This window comes from Sarcophilus harrisii, chromosome 1, assembly GCF_902635505.1.
Source record: "Sarcophilus harrisii chromosome 1, mSarHar1.11, whole genome shotgun sequence".
Classification (NCBI taxonomy): Eukaryota; Metazoa; Chordata; class Mammalia; order Dasyuromorphia; family Dasyuridae; genus Sarcophilus; species Sarcophilus harrisii.
Window position 1 is genome coordinate 316,858,861 of NC_045426.1, and position 25,321 is coordinate 316,884,181.

The 25,321-nt window shown below is 36.1% G+C and overlaps 1 protein-coding gene across 1 annotated transcript in view; it reads right to left on the reverse strand.

The window, feature by feature from the left end:
- Positions 1-25,321, reverse strand: part of DNAI1 (dynein axonemal intermediate chain 1) — a 251,702-nt gene that overhangs the window by 124,122 nt on the left and 102,259 nt on the right. The window contains exons 11-12 of the mRNA XM_003761769.4: positions 7,442-7,559; positions 3,965-4,008 (exon numbers count right to left, since the gene is read on the reverse strand). Of these exons, the coding sequence (XP_003761817.1) occupies positions 3,965-4,008; positions 7,442-7,559 (162 nt within the window). The remainder of the gene's footprint in view (positions 1-3,964; positions 4,009-7,441; positions 7,560-25,321) is intronic.

Sequence of the window (25,321 nt, forward strand, 5' to 3'; positions counted from 1 at the left end):
TAGATACCTAGGTTTTGTGCTATTCAACATTTTTATCAATGAGTTAGATAAAGGCATGATGGCACACTTATCAAAACTGAAGATGCCTCAAAGCTAGAAACAATAAATAGCTCACTCACTCGATCATCACTCGATGATACAGGATCTAAAAAGATCATGACAAGTAAGACTATTCTACTAGGTTTAATCAGATGAAATTCAAAAGGAATAAATGTAAAGTCTTACACTTGGGTTAAAATAATCATCTTGTCAAATACAAGGTAGGGAGAACATGTTTAAACGACCATTTATCTGAAAAAAGATTAGAGGGTTTTGAGTATGTCTCAAGTTCAAAGAAAGAAGCAGTAGTATGATGTGGCAAGTAAAAAGGCTAATGTGCTCTTGGGATGCATTAAAAGAGATGCAACTTTAAGGAATAGTGATGGTCCCTTCATACTCTATTCTTGTCAAATTTTATCTAGAGTATGGTATAAAAATTTAGGAAGGTCATTGCTCCTCTGGAGTATCCAGATGATAGAAACCAGGATAGCAAGGAGTCTTAAATTCATATGACATGACAGTCAATTAAAAGCATTGGGTATGTTTAGACTGGAGAAGAGAAGACTTAGAGGGTATGTGATAGTTCTGTTTGAGAACCTGAAGAGTTCTCAAGTGGAGAGTGGGCTAAGACTTTTTCCATCTGGTCCCAGAGAGCAGAATTCCTAATAAAACTGTCTCTAGAGAGAACGGGCTGCCTTAGCAACACATCTCTACACACTGGAGGTATTCAGGCAGAGGATAGATGACTATTTGTCATTTGATACTATATTATAATAGAGATTCCTTTTAAAGAATGAATTGGACTAGATGGCTGAGGTCTATTTCAACTCTCTGTTGGGCAAATCTATGAAAACTGATATCCTTTAACCTGGATGATCCCACCTTACTCTACTTAAATATATTATGATACAACTAAAGCTACAACACAAATATTTACAACAAACTAAGGAAAAAATGAAAGTAGTATATCTGTCCAACAGTTGAAGAATTAGGGATGTGATAAATTATAATCTATCAATGTAGTGGAATATTACTATATCATAAAAATGACAAATATGAGGAAAACAAAGAAATGTAGGACAGCATACAAATGCTGAGAAAGTAGAATCAGAATAGCACACACATTGCGTAAAAATAATCTAGTAAATAATATAAATACATAGAAAAGTTCTTAGACATGTACACAAAATCAAATGAGATTATTTCATAGAAGGTTTTGTATCTACATGTAATATTCCTTTTAACAAAGTGAAGATAGCCTAGATTTTATGGTACTATGGGTGCTTCCATTTAGATTTTTTTCTTTTTTTGTTGGTCTTAAAGTTCACCATAAAATATTATTTTGTTTTTTAAAAGAATAAAGGTTGTAGATAATAAGTACATTGGACCATAATCACAGCAGTGATGATAATAATGAACATTATCTTCCTAATTTTCTTTGAGAAATGCATATGACTTTAGACTTTGCAGAGAATTGTCACTAGAATTTGTCATTTGATCAAACCTGGACAATGTTTGAGGTAAAATACAGAACACAGAGTTAGATCCAACCTTAGATCAGCAAATACATTTCTTCCTCTTCAAAGATAATAGAAACTATATGATCTCAAGAAGTATCAGGTTCTCATTGATGAGAAAAATAAAAACCAGACCTTAAACACCTTGAAGCCCTAAGGGAATTTGACCCAAACAGCACATTTCTGGGTCTTAGTGGTCACCATAGTACCCTATCTGCCCCTTCTATGAGAAAAAAAAGCCTTTTCTGTTCAAAGAATCTAGTACTTTATTCCAGAAAATAAAACAAAACAAATATTAACATTTTGGAACCAATGCTATTATACAGTGTGAATAATTCTTATACAGGAAGGGAGTGCTTCATGTAGAAACCATTTCTCAATGAGATGACCAATGACATGAAATGGGAAGGAGATCTGAGCCAGTTGAGCTCAAAGGGGTGGAAGCTTGCCTTTATAGATGGAGAGAAATGAGGAAAATAACTGAGCAGTGGCCTGAATCTCCAAAGACTTTGGCCTGGATGTAGGATTCTTTAGAAAAGATCTCTCAATTTAAAATCTTAGAGCCAGACAACATTTTGTCTAGGACATATCTAATACCTAAGTAGTCATCTAGCTACTGCTTAAAGACTCTTCTCAAATCTCTTCTCAACCATCCTCTCATCTACATCAAAACATATGCTTTTATTATACAATGCAGTGATCAAAAGCTGTTGCTGGGGCTTGCATGAAATCAAATACACACAGATTTAGGGAAGTCTGGGTAGAGAAAACTTCTGACAGTAATACAGATAACATATTCCACTTATGTATGAATCTAATTGTTAGGAAGTTTCTCTTTATATGAAGCCTAAATCTGCGGGGCCAAACAGAACAAGACTAATTCCTCTTTCATTTGACAACTGTCATATTTACGTGAATATGACTACCATGTTCTCCCTAAACTCTTCTCCAAGTTCTTCGTTTTTTTTTTTTTTTTTGTTTGTGTGTTTGTTTTGTTTTGTTTTGGTAATTGAGATTGTGTGATTTGCCTAGAGTCACACATCTATTAAGTGTCTGAAGCCAGATTTGAATTTGGCACTTCCTGACTCCAGGGAGAGCACTTTATCCATTGAACCACCTAGCTGTCCTTAACTGATTGTTATATAGCATAATTTCAAGGTCTTTCATCACCCTCCTTTTGATATTCTCCAACTTTTTTATATCCTTCCTAAAACTGAGTATCCAGAACTAAACATGATATTCCATATGTGGTTTGAAATAAGAATTAATTATCCTTGATCCTGAACATTAGGTCTCTCAATTCAGCTATGGCTCTTACCCATCTAAGTCATCTTAAATCTAGCCTAGTGTAGTTATGGAATAGAGGCTATACTACATTGTTACAGGATTAAATCATGAATAAAAGCAACATAAGAGTTATAGCTACTGCCTCAATCCTAAAGCAAAAGGCAACCTTTTCAGCAAGGCAGAGACTGGACTGGTGATGAAAGGAAAATTGTCTCCAAAAGAAGACTTACAAAAGTTGGGAACTTTAACTTTGACAAAACTATACCCAGTATAATGTTAGGTAAAAGAAAAAAGAGATTGCCAAGGGTGAGCTTTCATCTGAATACAGAAGTTATCAGCATTCTGATTTTACTTTTCTATACAAGAAGATGAGAGAAAAATCTATTAATAAAAGAAATGTCCTCTAGTTTGTGGTGATCATTTTTAAAGTTCACAGGCCAAGTGAAAATTGACAAGCACCATCTCATGTTCAAGACTGCTGTCAAAAAGTCTTGGAGAGACTTATATGAAGTAATGCTAAGTGAAGTGGGTAGAGCCAAGAGAACATTGTACAGAGCAACAAGAAGGTTATGTGATGATCACATGATGGACTTGGATCTTTTCAACAATGAGGTGACTCAAGATGGAGAGAGCCATCTGCATCCAAAAAGAGGACTATGGGGCCTGAATATGCATTACAACACAGTATTTTCACCTTTTTGTTGTTGTTTGTTTGCTTTTTTTCCCTCAATTTTTTTCCTTTTTGATCTGATTTTTCTTGTGCAGCATGATAAATGTGGAAATATGCTTAGAAGAATTGCATATGTTTAACTTATCTTGAATTATTTGCTATATAGGGGAGAGGAGTATGGGGAAGAGAGGGATAAAAATTTGGACCACAAGGTTTTAAAAGGGCCAGTGTTGAAAACTATCTTTGCGTGTATTTTGAAAATAAAATAAAAATCAAAATTTTAAAAATGCAAAAAAAGACTGCTGTCAGAAACTGAGGGGTTGACAAAGATTACCATATAGCCTAGAGAATAGGAATGAGAATAGGTCTGTGCTAACCATTTAAAGGAGGCTGGGAATCTTAGGATAGTTTAACTGGAGTGCTTTAAATGTAAAGATAAATTGTAACTTACAAGAGCCATGTCCCACTGCAAACAGATCCTTATATTTTGGATTCCTGTAAAAAGATGTAATATAAAAGGAAAAAGTCAGATCCATTTAAAAAATTGAATTATATTCAGAACTTAGGTGATTAAATCCTATTCCAACGTAAAACTGATCCAAATTTATAAGGAAAATACTCAGGTTCTAGGGGGCAACTAAAGAAAGGCTAGTCACAAAAAAAGAAACCCAAAGAATAAACATTTGAAAAATGTTCAATTTTACTAATAATTTTAAAAAGTACATCCAAGTACCAGAACTTCACAACTCTTAATTTGGCAGAAAAATAAAGAAAAGTAGTTTAAACAATGTTGTCAGGGTTATGGGGACTAGTTAGATCCAAAAATGTGCTTGGGGACAGTGCTGGTAGAGTTGAAAGTCAGTGCTATTTTTGTAGATTTGACTAATAAGTGTCATCAAACCATACAAACCCTTTGACCCATTAACTCTATTACTGGAGACAAATCTCAAGAAAAAAGGAAAAGGAAACTTATTTGTACATGTCTGTGCAACATTGTGAATTTATAGCAATATTATATATAAAAGCAAAAAAACTAGAAACAATATAAAGGCTTAGTAGTTGGGGTATGGCAAAGCATGCTATATTATTAAATCCACTGTAATATTATTGCCACAAATAATGGAAACCACAAAAATGAAACTATTTATATTACATATAATTAAATTACATAAAGTAAAAATGTAAATAGTAATACTATATACATACTGACAAACCATATACATTATGTATGCATGTAAAAGTATGTAAACTATGGTCACAAAAGTATAAGTGTTTTAGAATTATTGATAAGTTGCTATTGATACTATATGTGTGTTTAGATTTACATTTTGTCACAAAATTGATTAAACATAAAATAAACAGGGGAAAATGCATCTAAGTGAATGTTGTCCAGTAATGGAATCAAATATTAAAAGTAAGTCATTTTATTTTTCTGAACTTCAATGTCCTTCTCTAAAAATGGGAATAACACTACATGGGGTTGTGGTGAGGAAATTAAACTTTAAAGCAGTATATAAATGTGAGTTAATAACTGACAGAGTGTCTCTGGGTAGAAATAAAGTCAGTAGAAAACTGCCAAATACTAACCATTTTCAATGAAAAATCAACTTTACTTACCCTTCAGGGACTTCCTTTTTTATTTGAATGGAACCTAGAAACCAGGGAGCCAACTTACCCTCTAGGTCAATAGTTATCTGAGAAAACACACTATGCAATACCAAGCTAGGTAGCGAATTGGGGTAGATTGAAGAGAGCACTTTCTAAATTCTTACAATCTGAGTGGGGATTGTTTCTCCTTTTTGAAAACTTTTTTTTTTCCAAATAGTTTTTACTTCCCCTCCTTCGTGATGAATCTTAAGTGAGTCTCTAAATTTACATATTTCGTGCTTCTTCCTAGTCTCCGAACTTACATCTTATGTTCAGAGCTTTGCCCTAAGTGAAATATTCAAATCTGGAGCTGAAAATAGCCAAGATGCTGCCACTTGAATCAGAAGGCATTAGGAATCTAAAGACAGAACAGAATAAAATGTCTGATTCTCTCCCCATTCTATGGATGAGTAAGCCCAAGTGTGAATGGACTTGTATACCACCCTCCCCAAACACACCTGAACATTTGAAGACACTAATGTGTTCATAGGGTTGTTAGAGGGCAGTAAGACAGGACTACTAATTTGACTCCTATTCTCATTTATTGAAGCCATAACTATAGTCTAACTCCTTATCCCCAGCCCTGACTAATAGGGTCATCAGAGGATGAGCTATCCCATAAAAGCTACCTCTCACCAGCTTGTTATATAGCTACTGAGGATATTCTCCTTCCCCACCCCATTGATGCCTATTAAGAGTCCCACATCAGTTAAGAAGATATTGCTCCATACTTTGGGGTATGTGTGATATACTCTATCACAGAAGATCTGAGCCTGTTCTAGCTAAGTAAAGGTACTGTTGACAACTAGAAAATTTCATCCAGAGGACCAAGCCAACTGAGCAGCCCCTAGTCTGTGAACATAAAAGCCCCCAGTCAGACTTCAGTTTCTGACAATTTTCTCCCAAAGAGCTATCCAAGGTACTAAAAAGTTTCAGTCCATCTCATCTTTGACCCAAAGCGTGTTATTTTTTATTTTTGGTGCCCCTGCTTGCCCTGGACCATGCTTAATCTGACTTCACCTATACTCAACCCTACCTTTGCCCCAAATCAGCTACCCAATACCTTGGTGTGTTTCCAAAATCTTAGGATACAACCACTCACTTGAATTCTTTTCCCTTCCAGTCCTGCATTTCATTCTCTTGGACCGGCTGTGTCTCATTTCCTCTCCTCCCTATTTTCCAGGTAAATGATTGCAAATCATGTCTTTATCCTTTGCTGCAAAAATGCAAGGCACTTCAAATATTGCTACATACCCTAGCCTAGTCCTTCTTCACTAATGATTAAAAATCTCTATGGCCCTCTGGAAACTGACTTTCTAGTTTCTTTTATTCATAATATCAGTGCTTTCCTGTCTTAGAAAACCTTCCTAACACTAGCTCTTGTGAGTGGAACTGGGTATCAGAACTTAGTAGGAGTGAGTGTATGCTGCTGCAGCAGAAAAAGGCCAGGACTGAGAGTTAGGAGACTATAGTTCTAGGGTCTACATGAAATACCCATGTGATTTTGGGCAAGCTTACTCGATCTCTCTAGGTCTCAGTTACTTTACCTCTATAAGAGGTTATTATACTGTTAGGTCCCTTCTAATCTGAATATTCTATGACAAAGAGTGGCCTGATGCTTCAGATGGCACAGTGGATACAATAACAAGCCTGGTGTCTGGAAGATATCACTAAGATCAAATCTGACTTCAGTCATCTACTATCTGGGTGACCCTGAGCAAATAATTTTATTTCTGCCTGCCTCAGTTTCCTCAACTTTAAAATAAGATAATAAAAGCACTTTCCTTCAAAGATTTTTGTGAGGTTGAAATGAGATAATATTTGTAAGCCACTCAGAACACTACCTGGCACACAATGGGTGCTTAATAAATGCTTGCTCCTTTCTCCTTCCCCCACTTCTGATACCTCATCTCTGTCCGATGACTGAGCCAACAATATTCATCAGTAAATGGCCATTAGAGACTGTCCTATAAGACAGATCTTGAAGCTTCAATCTCTTATTAAGGTTTTAAAAGAATTAAATAAAAGGACATTACTCCAGGGAAGAAGTTAAAATAGGCTGCGAGTGAGATAATAACGACCCTTATTTGTTCTCCTTCATTTACATTATTTTTCTAGGTGGAAGGCTGCATTTGCACAAAGACGAGCATCCAACACATACTTCCATGCCTGAACTGTTCTCTATGGTAACGTGGGATAGTCATTTCATACCTCCCCGGGCTTAAAGAAACAGGCACTCTTGGAGCCCCGAATATTTTGGAGGTGCAACCCAAACACTTACCAGCAGAGGGCTGTCACGGCCAGGCGCTTTGCCTTATCATATGTGAACTTCCAGAGAGGGAGCAAGGTGCCCTCCTGGTCCCGATATTCATCAGCTGCATCTTCATAATACTTAAAATCTTAAAAAAAAAATTAAAGCCATAAGACTCATCTATTTTTCTGGGAAATATAACCATAGATAAATCACACAGACAAATGTAATAAAATGGTCATTTAGGCCTAAAGAATCATTATGAAATCCCTTATTTTCAGTGTTGTCTGACCCAAATCTATATTTCATATCTAGTTCATATCAGTTCCTATGAAATCTTAGACAGTCTTTCTGTAGCTTTATGAGGGCATTGAATATGTTTCAGAGATCAGACTGGAAAGGTTAGGAAGGCACCAAACTGTGAGGGTTCTTGTGAACACTAGGCAAAAGGGTCTTTGAAGGCCATGGCAACCAGTGACTACTTATAAGCAGAAAAATGGTATAACAATCTCTGTGCATGAGTATGCTAGCATGAGTATGAAGGATGAACTTGGGGAAGGGAGAAAACAGATACAAGAAGACCCTTAGGAGATGGAGAAATTGACATGTGAGAACTAAGGAATTTTTAAAGGGAAAATCATCTTGAAAAATCTGGACAAGCTAAATGACCTTGCACAAGTCACTTCCACTAAAGGAAGAGGTTGAGCTAGACTATCATTTCCCAAACCAATTTGTCCCCAAACGATCTTTGATACTGAAGCATCGTGATGGAACCTATAAATGTTAATCTGGCAAAAAGAGTCTTGACAAATGAAATATTCCTCAGACATAGAGGACTTGGAATATTTCAAAGATACTAAGTCTATTTTCAACCTCCAAAAGTTGCCAAGCAAGTATCAAATGTATAATTTATATGCACAATTTCAAATTTAATATTTTAGCAAGAAGATATCATTAGCATGAACATTTTCTCATGGAACTCCTATTTAATTGCTTGGAACACCTTGGCAGGATACAGGACAACATAGTCTGGGAAATAGGCTGGATGATTTCAAAAGATACTTTAATTCTAAAATTTTATCATTCTATGATTGATATTTTAATAAAAAATTTTCAGAGTTTTGTTACATTATAGTTTTTTATTATACTTCAGAGCTATCTTTTTTTAACTTATAGGAGAATCTGATTTTGTAATGACAATTGGTGGTAAAGTAGTTTTCATTACACATAAATTTACTTTATGGGCAATTTTTTTCTACCATATCTGCTCCTTAGATAATGTTCTATCTGTATTGATTTGGAAATCTACAAATGAAACCTGGGGTCATAGTTTTCAAGGAGATCCTTGTGATGGGGTATGGGAGTACAGAGGCACTGAACCCCTCAAATATATTGGGGTTTCAGGATTTTCCCTGTATGGTCCACCAAATATATTGAGAAAGTACAAAATGTCACAAGGTATCTCAAAAGAATTTGTAATCTAATATCATTTCCAAATCAAGAAGCAAAGATTTTATTATTATGCCATTGACTGGCTGGCTAAATTCTAAAAAGGAGTTAGCATTAACAAAGGGAAAGACTAGGGCTAAATTCCCTAGTGGAATTCATAATTAACTTGAGGGAAGATGCCATAACAAGGAGGGAGATGCCATTAGGCATGGTAAATTCTTAAATATGGTAGGAGGTTCCTAATAAACCCACAAAGGATTGCGGGATTACACCATTGACTGGTGGGCTATCCCTAAAAGGAGTTAGTATCCTGAAAGGAGTTAGCTGGGGATTGAGGTACAGATAGATTCTTTTATAGCAGAGAAATAAACTTGGGGGTTGCCATCATAACTTGATTTTCTGATTGGATACAATAACTGTGAGGTCATGATAATTGTAAGGAATAAATGCAAGGAATTTGACAAGAAATTCAACAGTCCCTCCATACCTGCCCCAGGGAATAGCTGTGGAAATTCAACTAGATTGGGTCCATTGCAACAAAGATTCAAGTAAATTCAATAAAAGTCTTCTCCTGTCAATGTCCAACCCAATGGCCCATCTAGACTCTGGGTAGCTAATAGGGACATGGCTTTTTGTTGGGTCTTATTCACCCTATCACTTGGAGAAATGAAATGGCCCTTTTTATACCTGGACTTCTAGGATGTGGTCATTATTACGCCATTCCTCTCAGGACTGGTTTTTTGGGGGATTTTCTACTGAACAAGAAATGCTAGTGCCCCACCAAAATGGCTAATAAGGTAGGGCAAATCATCTAACTTCTTTCTCTTCCCAAATTCTCTCCCCTGATAAAATCACTGGAATAAATCTGGTTTGACCAGGGCCAAAATCAGAGAAGTACAAAATGAAAAATAAGCTAATATTTGTCTAAGACACAAGTGCTTAGAAGAAGACATGATTCCATTAAGGAAGATATGGGTACTCTGGAAAGAGGTCAGAAACTTCAGAATAGTGATGCTGGGAGTTGGAGAGGAACATGCAAGAGCTTGGGACTTTTGAGAATATTTATGGGATCAGAAAGAGATAATTATCCTAATTAAAATCATTTATATTTGATACATAGAAAAGTCTGTGTCACACAGTGCTGAAAGTGCTTTGCACATATTAACCTATTTGAGCTCCATAACAATCCTGGAAAGTAGGTGACATAAGTATTATCTCCATCTTATAACTAAAGGAGCTAAAGCTCAGAGAAGGTAAAATATGTGGCTTGAGGCTACATAGCCATGGATATGGGATTACAATTCTCAGGTCTTTTCTAAATTGGATTCTTTCTATAAATATCGTGTTGATAGGAACAGTATAGAATGGATTTACAAAGAAAGCGCTGTAGTTCAGGGATTCATTGGGCAGAGTTCAAGAATGTTGGAAAAATGGGGCTCAAGGTGCCAGGTACCATGCTGAAGGCTGGGTTTGCAAATACAAGCAAAGACAGTCCCTGCCCTCAAGGAGCTTACATTCTATGGAAGGGCCTTGCAGGCTGTATAATATAGTGGCACAAGGACTGAATTTGGGGTCAGAAGTCCTGGGCTCAAAGCCCAGCTCTGCCATTAGCTTATTGAGTGATCTTGGGAAAATCATCTATCATATAAGGGCATCAGAGCAGATGATATCTAAGGGCCTCTACTATGATCTTAAGAAAGATCTTGAGAAGAAGGAAATAAAGATGACATAGCATAGGGACCAAGAGAGCAGGTGACAGGTGTGGATGGGATGTAGGGGTACTGAACCGACAAAATATATTGGGGTTCTAGGACTCCTATATGAGCCACCAAATGTTGAGATTTGAAGTGCTGAACTCCAAAAGTATATTGGGGTCAGTGTTGCAAGGTGTCTCAAAGGAATTTATAGGCTTAGAACTCCATATCAAGAGACAAATGATTTTATTATTCTACTAAAAGTGGGCTAACCTCATAAGGGTTGGAAAGGAGTTTTAGCAATTAACAGGTTCCCTAGAGGAACTCAGAATTAACCAGGGGAGATGCCATTGAGGAGGAGGACACCATTAGGGCTTGGCAAGCTCCTAATGAACCTTTGACTTTATAAGGATGACTAACTGTAAAAAGGATTTGGGGAGTTAGCTATAACAAGGAGAAAAATGCTATAAAGTAGGATTATGCCACTGACTGGCAGGCTAATCCTAAAAAGAAGGCAGGATCCTAATAGATGTTAGCCAGGAAATTATAGTAGACTAAGTCATTTTATAGGGGAAATATAACTTGGAGGAGGGGAGGAGAGTTGGCATCTATCTTGGCTTTCTGATTGGATACAGTAACTATGGAGGTTATGATGATTTTGTCAATGCAAAGTATTCTGACAAGGAACAAAAAGCCTACTTAAGAACTAAAGGCCCACTTAAGCCCAGAAGATCCTATCAGTACTCCTTTCTGCTTGCCTCAGGGAGTAGCTAGGCTTTCAGATAGTTTACTGTAATCCAGGCTTTCTCCAGATGGCACTTTCAGCTATCTTGTTCTAATCAAAGATCTGGGGTTCCACCCTCATCAACTACGAGAGCTGGCTGATATGGGGGGAAGGCTCAGAAGAGATCTTAGCTATGTATTCAACCATAATCACTTAGCAAACATAAAAACTTCTGTGTGCTAGATCTGGCTAGGGGATTTGGAAAATTTAAATAAAACATGGTCTCTCCTCTCCTAGAGTTTTGCATATAGTACAAAATAATTAAAATATATGATGCATAATAAATTAGGAGTACCAAAAATGAAATATGATATCCAAGGTGGGGGGAAAGCTATTTTAATGGAGCACCAAGATGACAATATTTGAGTCAGGCTCTTAAGGATAGGCAGAAATTCAAAAGGCAAAAAGAGGGAAGGAAGACATTTCAGAGATTGAAAATTCTACAAGCAAAAGCCTGGGATGGAAAGGCCTAAGGTGTTTAGGTGGCACAAATAGAAGTCCATTTTACCAGGGCATCAAGTATGTTTATATCATCAGCCTGGCAAGATTAGAGAGGCATCAGATTGTGAAAGTTCTTGTGAATACTAGACATAAGGGTGTGAATTTTATCCTAAGGCAATGGGAACCACTGACCATATCTGAGCCAGGGAAGCATGACGATTTCTATGCATGAGTAAGATTATGTTGGCAGGTGGTGTGAAGCATGGATTGGAGCAGGGGAGAAAATAGGTGCAAGATGGCCTATCTGGAGACCAAATTACCTGAGGCTATGCCCCCTACAACTGATTCTATTTGTATTCATTCTGCCATCTCCCAGATTCCCCTCAAGCCTTAGTAAAAGTAACTGGTGATTATGCCTTGCTTTAACAGTAGGAGCCAGGGAAAGAGCACCCCAAAAAAGAGGCCTTAATTTCTATGTCAAAGTGTGTATATCACCTCTCTTTCCCAATCCAAACACTAGGTCATAGCAGCAGAGTTACCCCTAACAGCCCGGGAACTATCTGGGAATCTTGAGAGAATGATTCCTTACTAGAAGTCAAGAGGGGAGGAAAGATCCTGTGGTGTGGACAGGTATTAGGAAGCCAGGTGTTAGCAGTCAGGGATGCTGCCCTGATATTCTTATGTGTGTGTGCATGTGTGTAAACATATATAAAGTGTCTATTATATACAAATATATGACATATATGATGACATGTGTATATGTGTATACATACACATATATGATATATAACATGTAAATGTAACTCCAGCCAAGTTAGATTAGTTTAGCTTTCTCTAGTTGGTGGTAACTCATTTTTTTTTAAATTGAAGCTTTTTATTTTCAAAATATACGCAAGGATAATTTTTCACCATTGACCTTTGGCAAAACCTTAAGTTCCAATTTCCCCCCCTTCTTTCCATTCCCTCTCCTATATAGCAAATAATCCAATATATATTAAACATGGTAAAAATATATGTAAATCCAATATAGGCATAAGTATTTATACAATTATTATGCTGCACAAGAATCAGATCAAAAAGGAAACAAAATGAGAAAGAAAATAAAATTCAAGCAAACAACAAAAAGAGAGAAAATGCTATGTTGTGGTGCACTCAGTTCCCACAGTCCTCTCTTGTGGAGTTTTTCTTCTTTAAAATAATAATGGTTCTCTCTGGGTGCAGGTTTCTTGGGGAGGTTTTCTGGAGGCAGCCTTAGTTTCAGTTACAAGTAAATAATCACCCAAATGTAGCCAGGTGCTAAAAGTTCAGATGTTTTATTGTGTCCTTAAATATAGCCCTGTTAGTTTTCTTAGAGGCCTATCTTTCTGCTTGGTTCCAAGAGCTCTTGCAGCTAGTCCTTTGCCTCTGCTCCCTTCAGTCTCCAGCCAGCACAAAGATGGAATGATTCTGTCTTTGCCTCTGAGAAAGGGCTTGTGGGCTTCTGTATCTCCCAGGCTCTCAATCTCCCACAGTGCTCCTCTCTGACCCCTGACAATGTTCCAAAGTAACTTTCCCCAGTGGCTCACTGAAACTCCATTTATCCTGAGCGTAAAAGTTGACTCCACCTTCTGGAGGCAGGGATTAAGGGAGGTGTGAATTCGGATATCTCATCCTAAACCCTGAAATCTCCCAAACGTGAGAACTCCAATGAGTACTTAAATACTTCTTGCTCATAAGAGCTCTCTAAAGGTGTGAACACAAGCATTATTGTCTATCAGTATTAGCAACTTATCCACTTGTAAGAATTCCCTCCAAGGTGTGAACCAATAAGCACTGTATCAATTCCATTGAGTTAACAGCAGGATTCTGACATCTCCCTTGAGTTTTCACCTTGTTTCAAGTTGAGTTGACACTAGGATTCCAACACTCTGTGGGTGTAAATGGTTCTCATCATCACAAGGTCATTGGAATTGGCCTGAATTGTCTCATTGTTGAGAAGAGCCACATCCATCAGAATTGATCATTGTATAATCTTATTGTTGCCACAATGATCTCTTGGTTCTGCTCATTTCACATAGCATAAGTTCATGTAAGTCTTTCCAGGCCTCTCTGAAATCATCCTGCTGAACGTTTCTTATAGAACAATAATATTCCATAACATTCATATACCATAACATATTGCCATTCTTCAACTGATGGGCATCCACTCAGTTTCCAGTTTCTTGCCACTACAAAAAGGGCTGCTACAAACATTTTTGTACGTGTGAGTCCCTTTCCCTTCTTTAAGGTCTCTTTGGACTTAACATTTCCTAAATGTGTGACCCTGGGCAAATCACTTAACCCCAATTACCTCAGCAAAAAAAAAAAAAAAATAATAATAAATATATATATATATATATATATATATATATATATATTTATCTGTGTGTGTGTGTGTGTGTGTGTGTGTGTCCTTATATGAGGGATATAAGCTCAGTAGAAACACTGCTGGATCAAAGATATGCACAGTTTGATAATTGTTTGAGCATAGTTCCAAACTGCTTTCTAAAATGGATGGATCCATTCACAATTCCACCAACAATGTATTAGTGTCCCAGTTTTCTCACATCCCCTCCAACATTTGTCATTATCTTTTCCTGTCATCTTGCTCAATCTGAGAGCTATGTAGTAGTCCCTCAGAGTTATCTTAATTTGCATTTCTCTGATCAATAATGATTTAGAGCAGGTGGTAATTCATTAAACACTACAATTTAACATCCTTTTTATCTTGCAGATAATCTGAACTCTTATTTGCTATCATTTGTATATAAATATTCTTGTGTCATAATCTGTCCCTCCAAAATCTGATAAACTATATGTGCTCACTCTCTCTCTCTCTTTGCCCATGATTTCTCAATGATCAATTTTAGTTTTGTGATTGTATTTGCAAGTCCTTTCATTATTCTGGGATAATAATAATAATTTCTCTAAGTTTGGACAGCTGAACCCGTTCAAAATAACTCCATGTTCTCTTTCTGCTCTTTTGAGCTTCAATATTCTTTTAACCAAATTTACTTAAATGATTATAGTCTACAGATCACTCTCTTTGACAGAGAAAACAGAAGCAAAATTGAACCTGAACAGTTATTATTCTTCTTGCTGTCATCTTTTTTTTTTTTTTAACATACCACCCTCCAAGCAGGAACACTATTTCTCATTCACTGTTCTCCAGATATAACTAAAATATTTCCTTTTTTTGTCTTCTGCCTATTTTGCAAGCTTCCATTCATTCTGCACTTTATCCTTCCTGATATCATTGTTATAAATTCATGCTTCTTTTTAGTATTTATCCTTGGTTAGGTATTATTCTTGTTTCTTGTAGATATTCTCTTAAAATCTCAGCAAAGCTCCCTATGCAGTTATTTCTCTCTTTCTTCCTTTTAGGGCATTTGACCTAATTTTTTCTCTGAATATTTAGGAATTGTTTTCCTAAAGTCGAGCATATACACACGTATAACTATACCTAGCTTTATTATTATCATTTTCTTATAAGTTTCCTATAATTTCCTGCTTCAAGTAGAATGAGATTTTTAGCCTAAGTAGTTGAAATGCCCCATCATTACTGTATTTTCCCTTTGTGTCAGTTTTATAATGTATATTAGAAAAACATCACCCTGAAAAATGCTATCTATTTCCGGAGTGAGACCTGTTGAACTGAACGAGTGTAAACTGTAGCATATTTTCTTTTACTATTTTTTTTTTTTTTTACTTTTCTTTCTGTCTTTTATAACATGGCTAATGTAGAAAAGTTTTGCTTGACTTCATATTATGATGGGTACCATATTTTTGCCTTCTCAATGGAAGGGGGAAGGACAGGAGGAAGAGAAATTAGAACTGAAAACTTTTAAAAATTAAATATAAATAAAATTGAAAAATAATATTTTAATTTATTGTTATTATATTCCTAAGTAATAGTAAAGTCACTTTTAAGTACTACCTTTATGATTTTAGTCATTCCCATAAACTCAATTATTTTCAAGAAAACCTCTTTTACCAGTCCAAAAGTTATCTTAAATAATTATAATTAATTATATTAAATATAACTTAATATTAAAATAGTTCAAGAAAAGCATAACTTTTATCCTCTGAATATATGTTCTGTTACATTTCTATAAGTGTGTGTGCATCCCATGTTTCACAACATTCTCCCTTCAAGAAGTCAACACATTTAGTGCACAAAAGCTCGACTTAAAAAGATATGCTATAGCATATATGGAATGTATTGAAATTGCCAATTAATTGTTAGTTTTTTGGTTTGGCTTATATTCAGGGCTAGGGCCATTGGATTAATTCTGATTATTGGTTGATTTTGGCTCTTATGTCTTTATCTCATCTCTTTTCTAAGTTTCCTCAAAAGTGATACATTTCTTCTCTGATACATATTCTGGCTTGATACCCACCATAAAGCCCCACACTGATGGGGACTTCTTTATCAATTACTGTTCCTTCTTTATCCATTACTATTCTCTCACTCCCATCTGCTTGCTGCTCTGAGCAATATACACTTGGCTGTTCTAGCCCTATTATTGTTGTGACTGTTACTTCTCTAGTGGAGGATCAGTTCTCTTTCACTCTTTTTTATGTTTGTGGGAATATTCTCCGTCATGCTTCTGCCCCAAAGTTCAAGAATTTCCATAAACAGCCCTTTTTGACATAGAACATGGCTTCTCTACCATCAGTTAGGCTTTTTTGGAATAAGGCATGCCCTTTCCATTGGCATGGTGTACCCATGAGATGAAAGACAATGAGTCATATTGGGAAAGAACACTGGAGTTCAAGTCAAGAAACCTGAGTCTTCTATCATTTGTTAAACTATATTCTCTGTGGTGATACATAAGACAGCCAAGTTCATAAATATTTGCCCCTAACTCTCTCCTCCCCTGTTAATGTCACCTGTGGATAACTGGGTATGTTCTCTTCAATGCTATTCCATATTATAATATTAATTTCCACACCATCTGGTTTTACTGGTTTCTCTCCCCATTTTTCTACCTTCTTGTTCATTCCCATTGAAAACCTTCTTAATTAGGGCCTACTAAATGTGTTCTTTCCAACTTTTATGAAACATACTTTGTTCCTTGCCAGCAGTTCTAAGTCATGGTCCATAAAATTAGATCCTGTTCTTTTATGCCATCTTTATAACCATTTATTTCTCATATCTTCCTTTCTTTTCCAAAGTCAAGCAGTAAAAAAAAAAAGAGAGAGAGAGAACATACCACCTGTGCTCTCCATGTCTTAATTTCCAGGACTTAAAAGTCAACAGAGATTCCATTTTCCTTTTAACTCTAACACTTGGCTACCTAATTTTTAAAAATAGGTGTCTTATTAAATAATCCTAAGAGTCGTATGTAGAAGCAAGTGTATATTAGCAAATATAAAGTGAGGAAATGCCTTATCTCAGGGTTTAAAGAAAACAGTTGAGACTAATCCAGAAATTCAAGACAGCAGTCCGGAGGGGCTAAATTTTGTAAAATATAGGAGACAGAATTCGTAGCATATAGGACTATTAGCTAGCTGTATGACCATGGGAGTGCCCATGATGCAATCTTAGAGGCTTCTGAGTTCTAGAGCACTAAGTCCAAAGGAAGGAATGGGACAGGATCTGCACAAAAAAAGTATGGAGGAGAAAATGGCTTAATGAACACTAGTACTTGGTCAATTCTTAACCAATAGTAAAGTCATTTCCAAGTACTACCTTTGGAGTTATTCCCAAAGATTCATTCTACCTCCAAATACAGAGAATACTTTGAGAAAGAACTGTTTCAAGAACACCTCTATTAGGTGCCCAAAAATTCTCTTAAAGAAAATTTCCCTATCATTGGCATATTTCCCTCAAATATCCTAATTCCCATTTCTGCAACCTACTTATCTCCTATAACCTACTCCCCCACTCAAGTTCATTTTATTTAAGAACTCTACATTTTATCTGGTTATAATTTTTCTCTTTACATCTCTGCCTTTGCCTTATTCCTTTCAGAGCTACTATTTGCCCTTAGTAAAACATCCACCTTCTCTGTTAGTTCTACCTTAAAGCATAAGCATTGCTCTGGCTACATTCTTTTCACTTCCTAATCTCAATCCAGATCAACTTTTCATTATCCAACTACTCTCCAATTTCATGCTCCCTTGCCTTATTGCCAATTGTTCCTTGCTGAACTCTGGCCCTACTCCTTTGGTCCAACTATCTGACCTTATCTGACCTCACTATATGTGTGTGAAGTGACAAGTCACTTCATTTTGTTTGCCTCAGTTTCCTTATCTGCAAAATGAATGGGAGAAGGAAATGGCCAACCACTCCAGTGTTTCTGCCAAGAAAACCTCAAATAGAGACATGAAGAGTAAGACACAACTGAAATGACTAGACAACTACAATAAGACATCTCCAGCCCCGAAATCTAAAAACCCTAAAGATTATTATCTCTGGTATAAAATACAAACTCTCCTGTTTCATACAGTCAAGCTCTTCACATCTTGACTAGTAATCTTTACAATCTTATAATATGTTATTTCTCTCTATATTTTATATATCCTAACCTTACTGGTCTACTTATCAATTAAAGCCTTTCTCACACACAAAATCCCATCTCCTGTTTCCATACCTTTACATTGGCTGTCCCTAATGTATGGAATATTTTCTCACCCTAATTTCTGACTCTTCAAATTTCTTCCTTAAACACTCAGCTCGTGTTAACTTCTATAGGAGGCCTTTCCCATTTTTCCTAGCTGATAGTGCCTTTCTTTTTAAGGCTGCCTTCTACTTACTTTAAATTTATCTTGTAAGTTCCAATTTACATATGTCCTATCTTTTCTATTGGCATGTCACCTCCTTGAGAGCATGGACTCATTTTTCATTTTTCCTTGTAATAGTCTCTAGCACTTATCATAGACCCTGAAACATAGTTTTTATTAAATGCTTCTTAATTGATTGATGTTACCTGGGATTTCTTGATCGCATTAGCAAATTGTTGCCTGAGTCAAAAGGGATGGGTACATTTGACTTGGAGTAAGATTGGCAGAAGATGATGTGGAATGTGGTCCTAATGGAAATGAAGTAATATAAAAATACTAGGTCAAAGCTTAGAGCAATGTACCTAGAAGGGGAGATAGAAGAGATGTCTCACTAAATCTCAGATGAGATAATCTCAAAGATTATCTAGGTCTGGAGTGCTTTACTTGGAGTCCATTAGCCTTTTTTTTAATTGAATAACTTATTTCAAGATAATTGGTTTCCTTTGTAATAACATGTATTTTATTTTATGCATTCAAAAAAACAGTATTCTGGAAAAGGATCTATAAACTTCACCAGACTATGAAAGGAGTCTGTGACACACAAAAAAGATTAAGAATCCCTGACCTAGTCTAATTCATGCTTGCACATGCCAAACAAGTGAGTATCCATTTTCTACCTAAATACTTACAAAGATGGGAAGCTCATTATCTATTAAATCTGTTCATTCCACTTTCGGACAGATGTGATGGTTAAGAAACTTTTTAATATATCTAGTCAAAATCTGCCTCTACAGATTAATCCTTGTTCCTAGTTTTTCAAATCTTTCTACATGACATTTGAATTACCTGAATATAAATTGAATTACCTGAAAATAAATAAATATTCTGTTCTCCAAAGTAAATATTTTCAGTTCCTTTAAATGATGCTTAAATGGTATGGTTTCAAGTTCCCTCACCATTCTGGTCTCTTCTCTGGATATACTCCATACTCATCCATGTTCTTCCTGAAAAGTGGGACTTGAAGCTAACTACAATATTCTTAATGGGGTCTGAATATAGAAAATTAACCCAGAGCAATCATTTCTCATTTGGGGCATTTGTCTTCTATTTATAAATCATAAAATTACTTTAATCTGATTGGCTGCCATATCACTCCATTGAATCATATTGGACTTAAACTCTGTAACAACATTTCCCCCCCTTCCTTCCTCTCCAATCTCTCAGATCTTTTTCTTGGGACTTATCTATTCATAGCCCCTTCTTGTACTTGTTCAGCTGGTTTTTAAAAACCCACTCATCACTGAGCAGAGTAGATGAAAGGACAGATTATTCCTTGGACCCTCAGTACAAATCTACTTCTATACACTGATTTTTAAATCATTATTCTTTGGGTCTCATCAATTCCTCATTAAACAAATCTTCATTCATGTAGTCATTCACAAACTCTTATCAATTGCCTACTGTGTACAAAGCACTTTCATAAAACAAAACTTAGAGAGTACAGGACTATTAGTTAGCTGTATGACCATGGGAAATGCCCATGATGCAAAGATTGCTTTCAAGGAGCTAACAGATTGAGTAGAGTGGCAAGGAACATACATACATATACCTATGAATCTAGGGAGAGTAAAATAAATGCACAGAACTAAATGTTGGCAAGATGTTATGAGGAATTTGCGTCCAACATGTGTGTGGGTGGGGGAAGAAAAGGGTTGGAAAAAAGCTTCATGAAAGAGTTGACATCTCAGTTGATTTTTTTTTTTTTTTTTTTTTTTTTTTTTTTTTTTTTTTTTTTTTTTTTGCTGAGGCAATTGGGATTAAGTGACTTGCCAGGGTCACACAGTTGGGAAGTGTTAAGTGTCTGAGGTCATATTTGAACTCAGGTCCTCCTGACTTCAGGGCTGCACCACCCAGCTGCCCCTGAATTTGAAACTTTTAACAGATAGAGATGATTCCCATCTCTGCACAGGTCTACCATGGGACTAGAGGCCAGCTCATTCTCCTTTCTGTCCCCCCAAGCTATAACAGTTCCCTCTCTTCTCCACTTACCTAACCCGGTCCTGTACTTCTCATGTCTTGCTTCCTCTGTAAAGCCTTCTCCAACTACTCCAGCCCCTCTCCCCCCTCCCACCCTTGTTATCAGCATCACCTCCTACAGATCAACTTCCTACAGCATTTACTATCTAAAACACAGTCCGTGGCACCCACACGTTATCTTGTACTGTTTTGTGTCGTGCATATTAGTTTCATCTCCCTAAAGAAATAGTTAAACTCCACATATGGTTAAGCTGAATCATAGCTTCCCTGCCCCTCCATTTCCACAACAAAGGAACAGACATTCAATATATACTTGCTGAATAGAAGAGAGACACATTTTTGCTTTCTCTATCTCTCTCACCTATAAAATATCACACATCAGGATGTAACTAAGCTCCAGAGTGAGAAGAACTCAGAAATGCAAAGAAAAAAAGACAGGCTGATTGATTACACAGTGAGGTGTTGGCCTTGAATCATGTCAGAAATCCTGAAGCATGGCTGCACTTTGCAAATTACCACATTAAGAAAAGGAGGATAATTTCTAGTACTTCTATTTTCTCCTTTTTATAATTACAATCCTCTAAGAAAAAGTTATTCAATTAAACAAAATTAAACTTTAAAGAAATTCGATGTGACTTGTTTTCTTTTAAATGAAGATGGCTCACTGATGCCCATTTTTTCCCCCACTGACATTAATTAGGATTTGAGTCCTTCACTGGGGTGATTGCAATGACTGGGTTTCAGGAAGTTGGGCTGTGTGGATAACTAATTCATTAATAACTGCTTTTTAATTCTGTAATTCTGAAAAGGATTCAAGGTCATTTTTCAGTCTGAATTATAAAGAGGGGTTCTGTTTGGCTACTTTCCCCAGAAATCTTAGTTTTTTGCTCTCCCAGGAATGAATGATGAACATGAAAGTATCAAGGGAGTGGCTGCAGTTGTGAAAAAATAATGAGCAATCTGTTAACTGAGGGGAACATAATCAGTAACTGAGGTGCTGCTGAATATGGAAAGGTTGATAATAGACTACATAAAGGAAAATTGCCAGGAACTCCTGAGTTTGGAAGCTGGATCTATAGGATCTTGTCATGTCATGTCCCTTATTAGCTCTGAGTCTGGGTTTTGGTGCAAGAGTTCTCAACCTGGGGTCTGTGAACTTGTTCATTTTTTAAAAACTATTTTGATAACTATTTTTCAATAATCATTTGTTTCCTCTGTAATCCCTTATATTTTCTTTTATTCATTTAAAAACATCTTAGGAAGGGGTCCAGAGGCTTTGCCAGACTGTAAGATATCCAGTATACAAACACACACACACACACACACACACACACACACACAATTCCTGGTGCATAATACAGCAAAAGCCCATATGCTCCCTCACACCTGGCCAAAGAGGGCAAAGCAGGAGCACAGCCTTACCTCCTTGGGATTACCTGACTGGTTTCCTAGAGGCACAGTGGCCAGCACCTCGAACAACAACCAGGGTAAAAGAATAAAAAACACAGAATGACAGAGTGAGCCCCTGCAGTCTGGTAAGAGGCTTACTTTGCATAATCATCATCATCACTATAATTATGATTCTAATATATCACTTTAAGGTAGCCAAGGAGCTTTACATATGTTATTTCATTTGGCTAGATAGCAACATGCTGGACCTGGGATCAGGAAGCTCTTATTTCAAATCTCATCTCTGATACTTACTGACCAAAAGACAGTGTGCAAGTCATGAGACCTAACATTTAATATCTTTATATATAAAATAGAAATAATAATATCAATAGTATCTACCACACAGGATTGTTGTATTGCTCAAATGAAATAATTTTTGTAAAGTGCCTTGCAAAAATTAAAGTGTCTTATGTCAGTTATATTACTATTTTATTATTAAGCTCTCTCTTTCACACAGACTCAAAGACACTCTCCCTCCCCCCCCAGTACATTTATGAACTATTGTTGGCTCAGCCTGACAGTAATGTAGCAGCATTCAAAGCTGTCTAAAACATCTGCTTTCTCTAAATAAGATAAGGATGGAGCTTCTGATGTGATGAATTTCAGCCATATTCCTGCACCCTGCACCTGATGCTGACATCTGATCCCTATCCTCCTCTTTAATGTTTTCACCCAGAATCTCCAAGTTGGGGAGAAACTACAGATGTGATCTCATCCAATCTGAACCTGAACATGAATTCTGCCTAGAACCTGCCTAATGTCAGGCTGCTCATACATCCTCCACATGAAGAATTCCAGTATTATTAGAGAACTCAATGTCATCCTTCTTTTGAATATCTCTAATTATGAGGGAGTTTTCCCTAACATCAAGTCCATCTTTCTTTCTCTGTAACTTCTGCTTGGTTCTGCCTTCTAACAGTAATTAAGATTCATATGATAGTTCAAGGTTTCAGAGAGTTTTCCTCAGAACAGCCTTATAAGCAGATAACAATGCATAGATCACTGGCCTGGAGTCAAGAAGATTCATCTCCCTGAACTCAAATCTGACCTCAGATATTTACTATGTGACCCTCCCTGGTAAGTCACTTTAACCTTGTGTGCCTCAGTTTCCATCTATAAAATAAGCTGGAGAAGGAAATGGCAAACCACTCCAGTATCTCTGCCAAAAAAAAAAAAAAAATGGGGTCACAAAAGCCTCAACTGAAAAGTGACTAAACGATAACAATAAAAACACAAATATTTCTCTCATTTCTTAGGTGAGGAAATTAAGATGCTAAGTTAAGAGACTTGTGGGTGATCACACAATTGCTAAGTCCAGTACTCTGTCTATTATGCAATATTGTTTCTCAAATCAGATCTACATGTCAGAAACCTTGAAAGATATCTTGGAGTTTAAGGGGTAGATTTTTTTTCCTTCTTTTTTTCTTATGGACAATGCCTTAAAACCAAATCACTGGCTCTCATTGATTGGCCAACAATAGGTCCCAGACCAAGCCACACTTGGGGCCTGGATTGGCTCCAAGAGAATATAAATGGCAATTATTTCTGTTTGGGCTACCAACGCTGAGAGTCTTCCCCTTCAGATTGATTTGTTTTTTGAGTAGGTAAAAGAGGACGTTCTTTGCCTCATTTCTTACCCAGCCTTAGTTACTGATTGGGCATTGTCTCAGTCAAACTGAGACCTGGGAAAGACTTCATCTTAAAAATGCCAAGGTCTTCCACACACCCAGGGCCATCTCCAGCTCCTAATTTTAATCTGTCTACTGGACCCAGATGGCTCTGGAAGGGATCTTTCCCAGTCCTCCCTCATTTCAACCCAATTCACTTGCATGTCATATTACCTCAATTCTCTTGGATAACAAAGGACAAACAATAATAATTTTTTTTATATACCTAGATTAGATACCTAAAGACCTTTCTCTTCTTTACTCTCTCATCCCCTGCCCAAATCTTTTCTTCTTGAGGCTAAATATTCCCAGCTCCTTTTTCTAATCCTAATATATCATTGTCTCCAGATATCTCACTATCCTGGTCACTTTGCTTTTAATATTTAGTTTGTCAATGTCCTTTTTAAAATGTGAATTGGACAAAATTAATATCTGAATTAAAAATAATGAGCAATTTGTTAACTGAGAATATAATCAGTAAGTAATATTAAGGGAAATTATGAAAAAATAGGGATAAAGGGGGAACAGCACTTCTAGATCTCACTCATCAAAACCATCTGGGACTAGTTAGAGAAGATTAGGAAACAATAGAACTCAACAGAGCAGCACCTTATATCATATTCCATAATATATTCTAACTGGATACACATTCTTAATATTAAAAATCTTTTAAAAATTAGAAGAAAAAAAATAGATCATATAGCTTTCACAGTTATGAGTAGGAGATGTATTCATAATCAAACTAAAGATAAAAGCAATTTATCAAAGATAAATAAATAGCTTTGATTACTTGAAATCTTCCACACAGACAAAACTAATACACTTTGGTGGGGGAACGGGAAAAATTTTCATATCAAATTTCTCTAATAATTTCTCTATTTGATATTTCATATCAAATTTCTCTAATAATATTGATATAAACAAAGTATATATATATATATATACATATATACATACATTATATGTACACATGTATAGGTATGTGTATAAATATATATCTCCAATACTCATTCTCTATTAAGATAGTCAACAAATGATTCTTAGAAGAATTACAAAGTGTTCATAACCACATGAAAAAATATTCCAAATCACTAATCTTAAGAAAATTGCAAATCAAAACAATCCCAAAATTTAATCTTACACCTTGAAATTGACAAAAATGACCAAAAAACAACAGCATTCAGTGTTGGAAGAATTATATGAGAGGCCCACTAATATACAATGCTGTGGAGCTATGAAGTGGTATAGTCATTTTGGAAAGCAATTTTGAAATATGCAGATAAAGTGTCCAAAATGTCTGAATTCTTTGAACCAGAGACTCTATTAGTAAGTTTACACCCCAAGGAAGGAATCAATAAGAAGAAAGTTCCCATACATTGCAAAATATTTGTAACAGCATGTTTTAAAAATTGGAAACAAAATAGATGTCCATCAATCAGGGAATGGCAAAACAAATTATAGGATACAATATAACATAGTATTATTGTGCTGTAAGAAATGATGTGTATGATAAATGCAGAGAAGCATCTATATGAAGTGATACAAAATGAAATAAGCAGAGCCAAGAACCACATACACTGAAACTACAACAATGTAAATGGAAAGAATTACACACTAAAAAAATCAAAAGTAAGTGTAA